Genomic DNA, 18,720 nt, shown 5'->3' with positions numbered 1-18,720 from the left:
GCCCCCATATAAATCGATTCCCAGATTTGTCCTCCGGAGCCTCTTGGAGGACCAAAATTCATCCGATTCGGTTGAAATTTGGAACGTGGTGTCCGAATGTGGTCTCTAACAAACACGCAAGAATTGTTCCATATCGGTCCATAATTATATATAGCCCACATATAAACCGTTCCCCAGATTTGATCACCGGAGCCTCTTGGAGGAGCAAATATCATCAGATCCGGCTGAAATTTGCAACGTGGTGCTAGTATAAGGCCGCTAATGACCATGCCAAAATTGGTCCATATCGGTCTATAGTTGTATATAGCCGTTCCCCAATCACACAAAAACAGTTGCCACTCGAGCCAAAAATAATCTACCAAAATTTAATTTTTATAGAAAATATTCTCAAAATTTTATTTCTATAGAAAATGTTGTCAAAATTTTATTTCTAAATATAGAAAATTTTGTTAAAATTTTATTTCTATAGAAATTTTTTTCCAAATTCTACTTCTATACAAAATGTTGTCAAAATTTTAGTTCTATAGAAACTTTAAACTTAATTATATACGTATTTAATCGGCTTTTTTTTAATTTAATATATACCACGTATGGACTATGTGGTATATATTACGGTGTTAGGAAGTTTTAAGATACCTTGCCATCGGCAAGTGTTACCGCAACCCAAGTAATTCGATTGTGGATGACAGTCTTCAGTAGAAGTTTCTATGCAATCCATGGTGGAGGAATGGGCGACCTTACGAGCATAGTTTTAGGATATAACCAACAAAATAATTCAAAGGTAAAAAGTCTGATATCTATGAAAGTAAGGCAGCATAATATCGAAATAATTCTCAAAAACATTGAGTGTTTTTGGGATTTTTTTAGAAACGCTAGGAGTTTTTAGAAACGCTATTTTAACAAATAAAGTTTTTCTAGTTTTAAGGGTGATTGCTACAATCTTAGTTTCAGTCAAACAACAAAGTAAGATATTCAGTGGTTGTTTATATTCTTTCAGTAATGCTTCATGAACAAATTTCTGCATACTTTGGGGATAATTATGAAACATATTGCATAGTTTTAGGATATTACAAAAAAAACAAAAATAATGTATAAATGAAAAGGGTGCTATCTGTGGTGTAGTTGATAGTCTATGTATGTTTTCATTTAGGATTATGAAAAAACACTTTACATACCTCAAGGATAATTATGAAAACCATTACATATTTTTAGGATATTAACAACAAATATATACATTGCCTATTTTAGAGTCATCTCATATAACTTTGGTAGCATAGTGGAAATAATCTGAACCACATTGAAAGATATATAAAAGAAAGACAGGTTACTTTGGAGATAACACTGAAAAACATTGCATACTTTCGGGATAATGTGGACATTTTTATAGAAAACTTATTTTAATTAAATTGTTTTCTATTGTAATGGCTCGATAATGTTGGTCCCGAAAAGAAATAGTATTAGGTATAATCCCAGTGTTAGTCAAACCTCCAAATGCGTTCGTGGTGGTTTATATTCTCTCAGTAATGGTTATGTATCAGGCTCACTTAGACTATTCAGTCCATTGTGATACCACATTGGTGAACTTCTCTCTTATCACTGAGCGCAGCCCGATTCCATGTTAAGCTCAATGGCAAGGGACCTACTTTTTATAGCCGAGCCCGAACGGCGTTCCACATTGCACTGAAACCACTTAGAGAAGCTTTGAAACCCTTAGAAATGTCACCAACATTACTAAGGTGGGATAATCCACCGCTGAAAAACTTTATGGTGTTTGGTCGAAGCAGGAATCGAACCCATGACCTTGTTTATGCAAGGAGGGCATGCTTATCATTGCGTTACCACAATGAATTTTTATTTTGGACCAAAATTTTTCCAAAATTGGACCAAAATTCGTGGCAGCGGACAATTTTTCAAAATTAAATTAATATAATATAAAAGTTAAAATTTTTCTAAAAATTTTACTTCGATAGAAAATTTTGTCAAATTTTTATTTATATAAAAAAATTTGTTAAAATTTTATTACTATAGAAATTTTTGTCAACATTTTATTTCCATAGAAGATTTTGTCAAAATTTTATTTCCATAGAAAATTTTGTCAAAATTTTATTTCAATAGAAAATTTTGTCAAAATTTTATTTCAATAGAAAATTTTGTCAAAATTTTATTTCTATAGAAGATTTTGTCAAATTTTATTTCTAAGAAAATTTTGTCAAAATTTTATTTCTATAGAAAATTGTATCAAAATTTCATTACTATAGGAAATTTTGTCAAAATTTCATTACGGTAGGAAATTTTGTGAATTTTTTTTTTTATAGAAAATTTTGCCACAATTTTATTTCTATAGAAAAGTTTGTCATAATTTTATTTCTTTACAAAATTTGTCAAACTTGTATTTCAAAGAAATTTATTGAAAAGTATTATATCTAATTATACAATTATTTTTCGAGCTTTATGGACAGATATAGATTAAGGAACATGGTTAATAGAGCCATTGAGAAGAAAACGCCAGATACAAATCTATACACGCCTGGACTGTACATGTTTCGGTTCGGGCGAATGAACCTTTCCACAGCCTTTAGTACACACAAAAAAATATTTTTCTGATTCAATCACGAAATTAATTGATCCAATTAATTTTTTAATTGAAATGTCTTCAATCACGAAAATGATAGTATCAATCACAGTTTTAATTGGGCATAGAAAAAAATCCTTGATTAAAAAATTAGTTGATGTCATTAGCAATTTTCAATTAATTTTTTAATTGATTCAATTAAAAATTTAATTGATTTTGAATGCAAACTTCAATTAATTTTTTATTTAAAAAGGTAACTATTTTCAACTACTTTCTGAATTGGCTTAGAGTTTTTATTTTGATTAAGAAATGTTCATCACTTTTTTTAACTGACTTAGTCTTCTGAATTTGATTAAAAAGTTAATTCTATCAATTAATTTTTTAATTAAAAATTTTAAAATTTTCAATCATTGAATTAATTAACCTAATGTTTTTATGTTGATTAAAAAGTTAATTGTATCAATTAATTTATTAATTGAAAAAACATTCAACTTCAATTAACTTTTTAATTGGAAATATTCTGGTGATATTTTTTTCTGTGTATAGATCGATTTCTTCCAAAATCAGTATTATATCTACATAAGATTTTTACAAAATTTTCTTCCTATACAAAATTTGTGCTTAATTTTGTATCTATACAAAAGTTTTTTATCTTTATTTCTGTACACAATTTGGCAAAAATTTACTTCGATAGAAAATGTTAACATTTTATTACTATAGAAATTTTTATCAAAATTTTATTTCTATAGAAAATTTTGTCAAAATTTTATTTCTATAGAAAAATTTGTTAAAATCTTATTTCTATAGAAAATTTTGTTAAAATTTTATTTCTATAGAAAATTTTGTCAATTTTTTTTTCTATAGACAATTTTTGCAAAATTTTATTTCTATAGAAAATTTTGTCAAAATTTTATTTCCATAGAAAATTTTGTCAAAATTTTATTTCCATAGAAAATTTTGTCAAAATGTTATTTCTATAGAACAATTTGTTAAAATTTTATTCTATAGAAAATGCTGTCAAACTTTTATTTCTACAGAAAATTGTGTCATAATTTTATTTCTATACATAATTTGTAAAACTTGTATTTCTATAGGAATTTATCGCAAAGTATTATATCTACATAAGATTTTTACACAACTTTCTTCCTATACAAAATTTTTGCTTAATTTTGTATCTATACAAAAGATTTTTATCTTTATTTCTGTACAAAATTTGGCAAAATTTTACTTCGATAGAAAATTTTGTTAAAATTTTTTTACTATAGAAATTTTTGTCAAAATTTTATTTCTATAACAAATTTTGCGAAAATTTTATTTCTATAGAAAACATAGTCAAAATTTTATTTCTATACAAAATATTTTCAAAATTTTATTTCCATAGAAAATTTTGTCAAAATTTTATTTCTATAGAAAATTTTGTCAAAATTTTGTTTCTATAGAAAATTTTGTAAAAATTTTATTTCTATAGAAGATTTTGTCAAAATTTTATTTCTATAGAAGATTTTGTCAAAATTTTATTTCTATAGAAAATTTTATTAAAATTTTATTGCTATAGAAGATTTTGGCTAAATATTATTTCTATAGAAAATTTTGTCACAATTTTATTTCTATAGAACGTTTTGCCAAAATGTTATTTCTATAGAATATATTGTCAAAATTTTATTCCTATAGAAAATTTTGTCACAATTTTATTTCTATAGAATATGTCGTCGAAATTTTGTCTAAATTTCATTTCTGTAGGAAATTTTTTCAAAATTTTATTTCTATAGAAAATTTTGTCAAAATGTTATTTCTATAGAAAATTTTATCAAAATTTTATTTCTATAGAAGATTTTGTTTAAATTTATTTCTATAGAAAATTTTATCAAAATTTTATTTCTATAGAAGATTTTGTTTAAATTTATTTTTATAGAAAATTTTGTCACAATTTTATTTCTTTGGAAAATGTCGTCAAAATTTTGTCAACATTTCATTTCTATAAAAAATTTTGTGAAAATTTCATTACTGTAGGAAATTTTGTAAAATTTTTTTCTACAGAAAATTTTACCAAAATTTTATTTCTACAGAAAATTTTGGCAAAATTTTATTTTAAAGAAAAAAATTTTTTTTTGACGAAAATGGACCAAAAGCAGCCAAATTCTATTTGGTCCGACCATTGGACCAAATTTAAAAATTAATAATTTTTTGGACCAATTTTGGTCTGATCGGACCAAAATGGCAATCCTGCATTGCACCAAAGGGCTCCCTACTCTAATGCATATTGACTCATTCCATGACAATACAGTCTGGCTATAAGTAGGAGGCACCTCTATCATTAAAGTGCTAAGTGCAAAGGCTTAATTTGTTATTCTAAGCAGTTTATGCGTCAATCTACTTTTAGGATATAAAAAGAACAAGTAAGGAAAGTCTATACCCTGCACTATATTATAGATCCACATTTTTGATACCATATCAAATTCGTCAAATTTGTATGGCACATAAATAAAGGTTTTTGTTCCCCTATGCATACATTTAAATCTGACTCAATCTGGACAAAATTTGTTAGACTTCTAAAAAATTTGTAGCCTTAAAATTTCAGTCGGCTAATCGCCTGGGGTGGAACACAATGTTAGTAAACAAATTTGGGAAACATTTAAATCTGAAGCAATTTTTAGGCAACTTCGCAAAAGTGTATTTATGATTTATCGGTCGACAGCTAACATATATGGGAGCTATATATAAATCTGAAGTGATTTCAACCAAATTTGGCATGCATAGCTACAATAGTAATTCTACTCCCTGTGCAAAACCTAAAGCAAATTAGGACAAAACTCTGGCTTCTGGGGACATATAAGTGCATATCGGGCGAGATATATATGGGAGCTATTCTAAATCTGAACAGATTTCAATCAAATTCGGCACACTCTACGACACAATCAATTGCAAAATTTAAAGTAAATCAGGCTGAAATTCTGGCTTCTGGGGCCATATTAGTAGATACCGGGCGAAAGATATATATGGGAGATATATCTAAAACTGAAACGATTTCTTCCAAAATCAATAGGGTTCTATTCTGACCCAAAATACATACTTGTGCCAAATTTAAAGTCGATTGGACTAAAATTGCTACCTAGACTTTGATTACAAAAATGTGTCCACATACAGAGGGACAGAGAGACGGGCATGGCTAGATCGACTCAGGAGCCGGCACTGAACAATATGGCCAAAGACACCACATGTCTATCTCGTCTCTTTCAGGGTGTTGCACACATATGCACTATATTATAATACCCTGTTCCCCAGTGTGGCGCAGGGTATAAAAAAAAACTTTGCATACTTTAGGGATGATTAAGAAAAATATTGGATAATTGTGGGATATTAACAATAGACCCTTCTAAGGTTACTTCATATAATTTTGCTCATAGTCATAGTGCAAAAACAATTGAAATATTCTATGTTTGCATTAATAATTTAAAAAAAATCACCTTTTATCAAATAAAATGTATGTTTGAACTTATGAAGCGATACACAATTTACAATTTTCATAATGGCAACAACTCTCTAAAAGCATTTAATGTATTGGGCGATTTAATGTGATTTTCAGTTTGATTCCATACCACATCCTTTGCATGTGTATCTTAAATTTAAATTCATCGAATTTGTGATAGGCGAAATTCGTGGGTGGCTTTACACCGATGCTAGGAATTTGACCACTGCGGTAATGGCACCAACAATATAAACAACAACAACAACATAAGAGATGAAATAGAATGCGTGCAGGTTTTTGTTTTGTTTTGCTTTTTTTCGAAAACTTAAAATTAAAGGCCAACAAAGATTAAAAGGACATAGACAAAGACAAACACAACAAACCTTGTTTCCTCTACTCAAACCTACCTGGGTTTCAGATGAATCTGAGGTAGCACTCGAAGCACTAGTTGCTGTTGCAGATCCATGAGGTATGTTGCCATTTTGATTGGTCGATGTTGGTGGTATGGCTGATGTTACCAAAGCTGTTGATGATGGGGCTGTTGCTGTTGATGATGATGATGACTGAGTTGTTGCTGTTACATCCGGACCATCGCCCAATGGTATGGAATTGGAACGTCTGGGTGCTGGTACAGGTAGGCCGGTAATTTTGTCAATTTGCTGTGGTTGCTGATGAAGCTGTTGTTGTTGTTGTTCCTGAAGTTTAGGTGTCGTTTGCTGATGATGTACTGTGGCATTAGCAAAACCATTGGCTTTTGTTGCAGGCACTATATTAGGACTGACAGACGCTGTGGGAGCTCCTGTCGTTGTTGTATTTTGTATGATGGAAGATGCTATATTCTTATTGGCATCATAGGCTATGGGTTGAGTTTGATATTGTGTATGAAGTTGCTGTTGATGATGTTGTTGGTGTTGCTCGTCAATCATGTCACCTATGGAACGTTTAAAATTACCTACAACATACGAGAGATTGAAAAAATGTGTGTGCAAATTTGTACATAGTTTGTGTATATTTTAGACTGTCACAATTTCAACTTACCCGGACGATTACTTAAATAACCTGCCGGACTTAGGGCATTCAATACAGCTGGACTATGTGGACTTAGTGGGGGTTCCAATGGTCCTCGATATTCTCTCTGCAATACCAAACGTACAAAACGTTGCGGTTGTGTCAGACATTGGACAGCTGCATCATGTTGGGCATTTGTCATGTCATTGCCATTAATCTATGATGAAGGAGAAAATTGTTAAAATCCAAATGTGAAATTTATTGCGAGTAGCAAATAGAAATCAAATCAAATATCAAAAACAGGTTCCAATTTTTGGTATGATAGGAATTTTAACATCAGTTGCTGGTCCTAAGGTAACATCAATTCCTGGTCCTAATGACCATATATCAATGACGGTTAATTTCGAGTATACCACGGCTAACTACTTTGAGCCGAGTCCGATCCGTTATTTGATAAGAAATCTGAAGGTAAACCATAGAAATAACATAGGGATAGGATAGGGACAGGATAGGATAGGAATAGAATAGGGATATGATAGGGATGGTATAGGGATAGGATAGGAATAGGATAGGGATATGATAGGGGTATGAAGGGAAGCCACCGTAGTGCAATGGTTAGTCCGCCCGCTTTGCAAACACAAGGTGGTGGGTTCGATTTCCTGCTTCGACCGAACACCAAAAAGTTTTTCAGCGGTGGATTATCCTACCTTAGTAAAGCTTCTCTAAGTGGTTTCACTGCAATGTGGAACGGCGTTCGGACTCGGCTATAAAAAGGGGGTCCCTTGTCATTGAGCTTAACATGAAATCGGGCAGCACTCAGTGATAAGAGAGAAGTTCACCAATGTGGTATCACTATGGACTGAATAGTCTAAGTGAGCCTGATACATCGGGCTGCCAACTAACCTAACCAAGGGATATGATAGGGATAGGATAGGGTTATGATACGGATAGGATAGGGTTATGATACGGATAGGATAGGGATAGGATCAGGATAGTATAGGATACGGATAGGGATTGTATAGAGATAGGATAGGGATAGGATAGGGATAGGGATAGGATAGGGATAGGATAGGGATAGGATAGGGATAGGATAGGGATAGGATAGGGATAGGATAGGGATAGGATAGGGATAGGATAGGGATAGGATAGGGATAGGATAGGGTAGGGATAGGATAGGGATAGGGATAGGAATAGAATAGGGATATTATAGGGATAGGAATAGGATAGGGGTATGAAGGGAAGCTACCGTGGTGCAATAGTTAGCCTGCCCGCCTTGCAAACACAAGGTCGTGGGTTCGATTTCCTGCTTCGACCGAACACCAAAAAGTTTTTCAGCGGTGGATTATCCTACCTTAGTAATGCTGGTGACATTTCAAAGCTTCTCTAAGTGGTTTCACTGCAATGTGGAACGCCGTTCGGACTCGGCTATAAAAAGGAGGTCCCTTGTCATTGACATTAACATGGAATCGGGCAGCACTCAGTGATAAGAGAGAAGTTCACCTATGTGGTATCACTATGGACTGAATAGTCTAAGTGAGCCTGATACGTCGGGCTGCCACCTAACCTAACCAAGGGATATGATAGGATAGGGTTATGATACGGATAGGATAGGGATAGGATCGGGATAGTATAGGATACGGATAGCGATAGGATAGGGATGGGATAGGATAGGATAGGATAGGGATAGGATAGGGATAGTATAGAGATAGGATAGGGATAGGATAGGGATAGGATAGGGGTAGGATAGGGGTAGGATGGGATAGGATAGGGATAGGGGTAGGATAGGGATAGGATAGGGATAGGATAGGGATAGGATAGGGATAGGATAGGGATAGGATAGGGATAGGATAGGATAGGGATAGGATAGGGATAGGATAGGGATAGGATAGGGATAGGATAGGATATGGATAGGGATAGGATAGGGATAGGATAGGAATAGAATAGGGATATTATAGGGATAGGAATAGGATAGTGGTATGAAGGGAAGCTACCGTGGTGCAATGGTTAGCCCGCCCGCCTTGCATACACAAGGTCGTGGGTTCAATTCCTGCTTCGACCGAACATCAAAAAGTTTTTCAGCGGTGGATTATCCCACCTCAGTAATGCTGGTGACATTTCTGAGGGTTTCAAAGCTTCTCTAAGTGGTTTCACTAGAATGTGGAACGCCGTTCGGACTCGGCTATAAAAAGGAGGTCCCTTGTCATTGAGTTTAACATGGAATCGGGCAGCACTCAGTGATAAGAGAGAAGTTCACCACTGTGGTATCACAATGGACTGAATAGTCTAAGTGAGCCTGATACATCGGGCTGCCACATAACCTAACCTAACCTAACCTAGGGATATAATAGGGATAGATAGGGTTATGATACGGATAGGATAGGGTCGGGATAGTATAGCGGTATAATAGGGATAGGATAGGGATAGTACAGGGAAAGGATAGGATACGGAAAGCGATAGGATAGGGATAGGATCGGGATTTTATAGGGATAGCACAGGGATAGGATAAGGATAGAATAGGGATAGAATAGGGATAGAATAGGGTTAGGATAGGGAAAGGGATATGCTCGGGATAGTATAGGGATATGATAGTGATAGCATAGGTATAATATAGGGATAGAATAAGGATAGGAAAGGGACAGGATAGGGATAGGATCGGGATTTTATAGGGATATAATAGGGATAGGATAGATAGGGATAGCACAGGGATAGGATAGGGATAGAATAGGGATAGGATAGGGATAGGATAGGGATAGGATAGGGATAGGATAGGGATAGGATAGGGATAGGATAGGGATAGGATAGGGATAGGAAAGGGATAGGATAGGGATAGGATAGGGATAAAATAGGGATAGGATAGGGATAGGATAGGGATATGATAGGGATAGGATAGGGATAGAATAGGGATAGGATAGGGATAGGATCGGGATTTTATAGGGATATAATAGGGATAGGATAGATAGGGATAGCACAGGGATAGGATAGGGATAGAATAGGGATAGGATAGGATAGGATAGGGAAATGTATATGCCCGGGATAGCATAGAGATATGATAGCATAGTGATAGCCTACGTATAGGATAGGGATATCATAGCGATAGGATAGGAATACAATAGGGATACGATAAGTATAGGAAAGTGACAGGATAGGGATAGGATCGGGATTTTATAGGGATAGGATAGGGATAGCACAGGAATAGGATAAGGATAGAATAGGGATAGGATAGGGATGGGATAGGATAGGGAAAGGGATATGATATGGATAGCACAGGGATAGGATAGGGATAGAATAGGGATACGATAGGGATAGGAAAGGGACAGGATAGGGATAGGATCGGGATTTTATAGGGATATAATAGGGATTGGATACGGAGAGGATAGGATGGGAATAGATAGAGACAGAGTTGGGATAGGATGTGCATAGGGTAGGGATGGGAATAGGGATTGGTATGTTCTCTGTTAATGCTCTATCGACTACGACAATGCTAGCAAGAATTGGAGACAATCAGAAAACAACTGCCGAGCGCAAGTACTTTACACAGCACCTGCTAAGAGTAACGCGTTAGAGGATAGTGTAAGGATAGGATAGGGATTGGGATATGGTTGTAACTGGTAATACTCTATCGACTACGACGAAGCTAGCAAGAAATGGAGAGACAATCAGAAAACAAGTGGCGAGCGTAGCATACGCGCAAGTACATTACGTAGCACCTGCTAAGAGTAACGCGGTAGATAACAAAGGCCTGCACAAGCCTTTTCGAAGTAATCGATGTTCTAGTGAAGGCAATACACTCCACGAATACTTCGATTAATGAATAAAACAAAACCACTGTAAAGCGATTACAGTGTCAAGCCAGTGTCAAGCATTGCAGAGCCATCACATTCAAAAGGAATAGTTTTACAGTTCTTTTCAATATTTTGGTTTTGAAGTAATCGTCACGATACGAGTAAATCAAAACATTTTTAGTGAAGATAGAATACTTTGCTTTAGCAACGACGAAACTTCGTATGAGACACGAAGTAACTATCAAACAAAAGACAAACACAATCGTCGATCAGTTGATTGGCAGAAGTCTATGAATGCATGCTGTGAGCGACCCGCTGTGCCAACAATAAACAAAATAGTAGTGGTATGTATGTGTGTGTAGCATACTCTTATAGTTGAGAAAACGAAATAATAATGACAACTTTCATAATATTTATGAAATTGTTTCGTTGGCTCAATTCTAATGACAAATTTCGTTAGTATTACGAAGCTTTACCTATCAGTGTATAGTATGTATAATGAAATTCCCTGGAAGAAACATCTTCGCCATTTAATGAAAGTGAAGAATGGGAAAGTGCTAGGCATAGGTAAATTTAGTGTGGGGAATAGGAAACAAAGCTTCATGGATTTCCCATCACATTTCCAGCATCTATCACATCAATAGTCAAGCCCTCTCAAATCTAACCAAACATCTGGGACTGCATTAAAAATGAACATCAATTGCAGAAGAAGCATAACATGCATAGCCCACTGCCATAGCCGTGTGTGGCTGCCTCTGCGGCCATCATCATCATCATCGTCGTCAAAGCTATCAACATCACGTTCAAAAATGATTGCAATTTTACAATTAAAGTGCAAACAAAAAAACGAACGAACGAAAGAAAATTGCAAAATGTTGCAATAAACCCAGAATGACAGGACGATAGACACATAGACAAACGGACGTAAGGACCAACAGGAGTGGCAAGGCTGAAAGGCGTATAGGCACACAGGCAGACAGTTGGAGGATATATGAAATGGTTCCCCCAACCAGTAGCAGACATACACACAGCTACTATAAAAGAGTTGTCCATTCGCACCACACTTAAGTAGTACGAGGTGTTCCCATTGTTTGGTGGAATAGGCCAGGCATTTATTTTAAACTGAGTCTGTGGCAAGTGGTAGCGTTTTTATCCTCAACTATCATTCTCCTCCATATTCATTGCCAGATACAAGGATAATTTTTTTGAAATAATGGTAAAATGAGACTGTTGCTGTTATGTTTTTCGCAGTGTATTTGGTTGGACAGACATACTTACCGCCATTACACGGTCTCCCACCATTATTTTGCCATCACGATGGGCTAGACTACCATCGGTTATGCGTGAAATGAAAATTCCATCACAACCATCCTTATAGGGTGGAGAGCCTTTTCCACCAGCAATGCTAAAGCCCAATCCTTGACCAATTTGATCGCGTATCAATGTGGTGTGTAGTGTTATATAACTCAATGGGCCATCCTGAAAAGAGAGGGAGAAAAAAGAATGTTTTTTATCAATGCAAATAAATCAAAGCGATGAGGCCAGACAATTTTCTAGAAAATGGAGTAAGTGGTTTTGTGGCACTAGAGCAACGAGAAGTATTAAAGGCTGAAAATTGTTAAATGCTTGGAATGTTTTTCTGATGGTTTTTGGGTTTTTTTTTGTTTGTTTTGATGGTACCAATGTCAGTCTTTATGTTTTTGACTAAAGTCAAGGTCGATTTATACACAAGCAATAACCTTGGAGACTTTGGTCGCCTTATAATAAATTTGAAAAAAAAAACAGATTGCTTTTTCGCTGATAAATTTAAATTTTTAAACGCCACCAATAAAAGAAAGTCGTTTTCTAAAATTAAATTAAATTCAATTCAATTCAATTCAATTCAATTCAATTCAATTCAATTCAATTCAATTCAATTCAATTCAATTCAATTCAATTCAATTAAATTAAATTAAATTAAATTAAATTAAATTAAATTAAATTAAATTAAATTAAATTAAATTAAATTAAATTAAATTAAATTAAATTAAATTAAATTAAATTAAATTAAATTAAATTAAATTAAATTAAATTAAATTAAATTAAATTAAATTAAATTAAATTAAATTAAATTAAATTAAATTAAATTAAATTAAATTAAATTAAATTAAATTAAATTAAATTAAATTAAATTAAATTAAATTAAATTAAATTAAATTAAATTAAATTAAATTAAATTAAATTAAATTAAATTAAATTAAATTAAATTAAATTAAATTAAATTAAATTAAATTAAATTAAATTAAATTAAATTAAATTAAATTAAATTAAATTAAATTAAATTAAATTAAATTAAATTAAATTAAATTAAATTAAATTAAATTAAATTAAATTAAATTAAATTAAATTAAATTAAATTAAATTAAATTAAATTAAATTAAATTAAATTAAATTAAATTAAATTAAATTAAATTAAATTAAATTAAATTAAATTAAATTAAATTAAATTAAATTAAATTAAATTAAATTAAATTAAATTAAATTAAATTAAATTAAATTAAATTAAATTAAATTAAATTAAATTAAATTAAATTAAATTAAATTAAATTAAATTAAATTAAATTAAATTAAATTAAATTAAATTAAATTAAATTAAATTAAATTAAATTAAATTAAATTAAATTAAATTAAATTAAATTAAATTAAATTAAATTAAATTAAATTAAATTAAATTAAATTAAATTAAATTAAATTAAATTAAATTAAATTAAATTAAATTAAATTAAATTAAATTAAATTAAATTAAATTAAATTAAATTAAATTAAATTAAATTAAATTAAATTAAATTAAATTAAATTAAATTAAATTAAATTAAATTAAATTAAATTAAATTAAATTAAATTAAATTAAATTAAATTAAATTAAATTAAATTAAATTAAATTAAATTAAATTAAATTAAATTAAATTAAATTAAATTAAATTAAATTAAATTAAATTAAATTAAATTAAATTAAATTAAATTAAATTAAATTAAATTAAATTAAATTAAATTAAATTAAATTAAATTAAATTAAATTAAATTAAATTAAATTAAATTAAATTAAATTAAATTAAATTAAATTAAATTAAATTAAATTAAATTAAATTAAATTAAATTAAATTAAATTAAATTAAATTAAATTAAATTAAATTAAATTAAATTAAATTAAATTAAATGAAATGAAATGAAATGAAATGAAATGAAATGAAATGAAATGAAATGAAATGAAATGAAATGAAATGAAATGAAATGAAATGAAATGAAATGAAATGAAATGAAATGAAATGAAATGAAATGAAATGAAATGAAATGAAATGAAATGAAATGAAATGAAATGAAATGAAATTCAATTCAATTCAATTCAATTCAATTCAATTAAATTCAATTCAATTCAAATCAATTAACCAAATGTAAAATAAATATAATAAGTAAATTCAAACTTAGCATTAGGCCACAGGCAAGAATTTCTATATAGCAAAAAATCCATTGTTAAGATTTTTTGCTATATAAAAATTCTTGCCTGTAGCTTTCTTACTGACAACAGCTGTCTCTTACTTAAAACCCCCTTGGATAATATCATCGGAAACGTTCCGACAGTACGTGGTGCCTCATAAACTGTGAAAACGTTTTGGCCATTTACGATGAAATAAAGACACCGAAAAACTCTTTAGAAAAACATCTTCTTAACTGTTTCTTAAATAGGACATGCTCCATTCTATTTCTGTCTGTCAAATGAAGATGAAGACAATCACTGAAACCTCCGAGTAAAAACAAGCAAAATTCACGAATAAAGAAAAATAAAGAATCCAATTGTTTTGTTATGACCACTGGTGCAGTGGTTACTTCCGTCATTCACTTTCATCTCGAAACGAGAAAAAACCCTCTTGATGCAATGGTAAACAAAACTAAAATTCTGGCTAAGAATCTCCACAGGAGTCTGAATGGTAAAACTTTCAAACACTTGACTTAAATAAACACATTAAATTTACAGTTTCATTTTCTAGTCAGTAGTGGAAAACAAATGGCTACACTGCCAAAAAATTACTATTCTATAGCTCTACAGCTCACATATTCGTTTTAGTGACAGTTTATTTTATTTTTGACAAGCTTACAAAGCTAGTTTGATCTATTGCATTCAGAAATAAAGTTATTCGCGTTATGTTATGTTGTATGTTTCGAGTCATATTCGATAGCCTTTTAAATTGTCAAAATTTTATTTTTATAGAAATATTTTTTCAAAATTGTATTTCTATAGAAAATGTTGTCAACATTTTATTTCTATAGAAAATGTTGTCAAAATTTTATTCTCATAGATTTTTTTCACAATTTTGTCAAAATTTTATTTCTATAGGAAATTGTATCAAAATTGTATTTCTGTAAAAAAATATATCAAAATTTTAGTTCTATAGAAAATTTTGTCATAATTTTATTTCTATAGAAAATTTTACAAAAATTTTATTTTATGGAATATTTTTCCAAAGTTTTAATTCTATAGAAAGTTTTGTCAAAATGTTATTTCTATAAAAATTTTGTAAACATTTTATTTTTATAGAAAATTTTGTCAAAATTTTAATTCTGAACATAATTTTGCTCCACATTTTATATAGAAAATTTTGTCAAAATTTTAACTCTGTAGAAAATTTTCTAAAAATTTTATTTTTATAGAAAATTGTGCCAAAATTTTATTTCTATGGAAAATTTTGTCACAATTTTATTTCTATGGAAAATTTTGTCACAATTTTATTTCTATGGAAAATTTTGTCACAGTTTTATTTCTATGGAAAATTTTGTCAAAATTTTATTTCAATAGAAAATTTGTTTCAAAATTTTATTTCTATGGAATTTTTTTTCAAAATTTTGTTTCTATACAAAATTTTATTTCTATAGAAAATTGTGTCAAAATTATATTTCTGTACAAAATTTTATTTCTATAGAAACTTGTGTCAAAGTTTTAATTCTATAGAAAGTTTTGTCAAAATTTTATTTCTGTAGATAATTTTTTCCAAATTTTATATCTTCAAAAAATTTTGTCAAAATTTTATTTCTGTAGAAAACTTCCTCAAAATTTTATTTCTATAGAAAATTGTGTGAAAATTTTATTTCTATAGAAATTTTGTTTCTATAGAAATTTTGTCAAAATTTTATTTCTGTAGAAAACTTTCTCAAAATTTTATTTCTATAGAAAATTGTGTGAAAATTTTATTTCTATAGAAATTTTGTTTCTATAAAAATTTTTGTCAGAATTTTATTTCTATGGAAAATTTTGTAAAAATTTTATTTCTATAGAAAATTTTGTCAAAATTTTATTTCTATAGACAAATTTGTCAAAATTGTTTTTCTATAGAAAATTTTGCCCACATTTTATATCTATAGAAAATTTTGTCAAAATTTTATTTCTGTAGAAAATTTTCTCAAAATTTTATTTTTATAGAAAATTGTGCGAAAATTTTATTTCTATAGAAAATTTTGTCAACGTTTTGTTTTTGTAGAAATTTTTGTCAGAATTTTATTTCTATGGAAAATTTTGTCAAAATTTTATTTCTATAGAAAAATGTGTCACAATTTTATTTCTATAGAAAATTGTGTCAAAATTTTATTTCTATAGACAAATGTCAAAATTTCATTTCTATAAGAAATTTTGTCGAAATTTTATTTCCGTAGAAAATTTTGTCAAAATTTTATTTATATAGAAACTTGTGTCAAAATTTTATTTCTGTAGAAAATTTTTTCAAAATTTTATTCCTATGGAAAATTGTGTCAAAATTTCTATAGAAGATTTTGTCAACATTTTGTTTTTATAGAAATTTTGGTCAGAATTTTATTTCTATACAAAAATGTGTCAAAATTTTATTTCTATAGAAAAATGGGTCACAATTAAATTTCTATAGAAAATTGTGTCAAAATTTTATTTCTATAAGAAATTTTGTCAAAATTTTATTTCTACAGAAAATTGTGTCAAAATTGTATTTCTACACTAATAGAAAAAATTGCGTTCTACAATCGTGAACGAACGGTGACAAAATGAAACGGAAACTTTCACAAAAAAAAAATCAAATGTTCACGATTTTGTCTACGGGCGTTCATGATTTCATGAGCGGCATTTATTTTTTCTTTGGCCATGAAAAGTCTTAAAATAATCGATGGACGTTGTTATGGCAACTCCGCCGGTGGGGCAATATGCTAAGGCGTCTGTTAACGTAATGGTGCAGACAACATAGGTTCGTGTCACGGTAGCGGAAATCATTATACCCTATACCCACATAGTGGTCAGGGTATAATAAGTTTGATCTGCCAAAAAATGTGCCTACCAGAAATATTGATTTTAGACCCCATAAAATATATACCGATCGACTCAGAATCACCTCCTGAGTCGATCTAGCCCTTGGGGTCCGTCCGTCAGTCCTTGTTTTTGTTGTTCACAGGATTCCGGTCGCAATTATTAACCGATTTTGACGGAATTTGGTACAGGGAATTTTTTGGGAACAAGCACGAACGCTATTGAATTTGGAAGAAATCGGATCAAATTTAGATATAGCTCCCATATATATGTATCGCCCGATTTCGACAAATGGGGTCACGTTGCGTTTGTTTTCAAACTGATCATCATCAAATTTGGCAAAAGGTAATCTTTTTCATCGGTCTTCTAGTCTGCAAAATTTCATCTAAATCGGTTCAGATTTAGATATAGCTCTCATATATATGTATCGCCCGATTTTCCCAAATTTGACCACAATTATTTATCAACCGATCTTACTCAAAGTTGGCTAAATGTAATCTTCTATAGCACTAACTATATGTGCAAAAAATTATCGAAATCGGTTCAGATTTAGCTATAGCTCATATTTATATGTACCGCCCGATTAAATAAATTTGGCCATAAAACTCTTATTTATTAACCGATCTTACTCAAAGCTGGCTAGATGTAATCTTCTATAGCACTAACTATATGTGCAAAAAATCATCGAAATCGGTTCAGATTTAGATATGGCTCCCATATATATGTATAGCCCGATTTTCCCAAATTTGGCCATAGAACCCTTATTTATTAACCGATCTTACTCAAAGTTGGCTAGATCCAGTCCTCTATAGTACTAACTATATGTGCAAAATTTCATCGAAATCGATTCAGATGTAGATATAGCTCTCATATATGTATCGCCCGATTTTGAAAAATTCGCCCTTAATAACCGTATGTTTGACCATACAGCCCTCATTTCTTAACTGATCATACTCAAATTTTGCACAAGGTAACCTTTTGTGGTATTAATCAAACTCGCAAAATATTATGCAAATTGGTTCAGATTTAGATATAGCTTCCATATATATGCATCGCTCGATTTTCCTAAATTTGGTCATAGTACTCTTATTTATTAACCAATGTTACTCAAATGTCAAATTTTGATGTACTAGCCGATCGTATTTATACGTACTTGTAGCTCTTACATAAGAATATTGCTCGATTTTTACAAATTTGGATTTATTACCCACACTATTTGAACGATTTTCTTTTTTTTAATAATGGGCTCAATATTAGTGGCATAATAACTCCGTAGGTGCAATATCAACTACAGCCAGTGTTGCTAGAAGTAGGGGAAATTCCCTATATGTAGGTTTTTCTAATATTTAGCGTCTTGTAGGACGTAGGGCCACAATGTAGGGATATTTTCACTCAACACAATTTATAATAGTTCTTACATTTTGGTGGCTCTAGAGGAGGAAATTGGAAGCCGGCAAGGCTTGATCTTTAACAACGTTTGGTAACAACAGTTACCACTAGTGCCAAAAAAAATCTAACAAAATTTGAAGATTACCACAAATCTACCAAACAAATATTTCTATAGAAATTTTTGTTAAAACTTTAGTCCTGTAGA

At 30.4% G+C, this 18,720-nt stretch overlaps 1 protein-coding gene across 12 annotated transcripts in view; it reads right to left on the bottom strand.

Moving 5' to 3' along the window:
* The window catches only part of scrib (scribble planar cell polarity protein), a 712,308-nt gene that overhangs the window by 352,414 nt on the left and 341,174 nt on the right, over window positions 1–18,720 (bottom strand). For all 12 annotated transcript variants that reach the window (XM_075292328.1, XM_075292330.1, XM_075292336.1 and 9 more), the window contains 3 exons: window positions 12,107–12,307; window positions 7,077–7,263; window positions 6,446–6,990 (listed from right to left, as the gene is read on the bottom strand). In XM_075292328.1, the coding sequence (XP_075148443.1) occupies window positions 6,446–6,990; window positions 7,077–7,263; window positions 12,107–12,307 (933 nt within the window). The remainder of the gene's footprint in view (window positions 1–6,445; window positions 6,991–7,076; window positions 7,264–12,106; window positions 12,308–18,720) is intronic.

Source organism: Haematobia irritans, chromosome 1 (assembly GCF_050003625.1).
Source record: "Haematobia irritans isolate KBUSLIRL chromosome 1, ASM5000362v1, whole genome shotgun sequence".
NCBI classification, from domain to species: Eukaryota; Metazoa; Arthropoda; class Insecta; order Diptera; family Muscidae; genus Haematobia; species Haematobia irritans.
The sequence above is the reverse complement of the archived record's forward strand: the minus strand, read 5'-3'. Positions and strand labels throughout refer to the sequence as shown.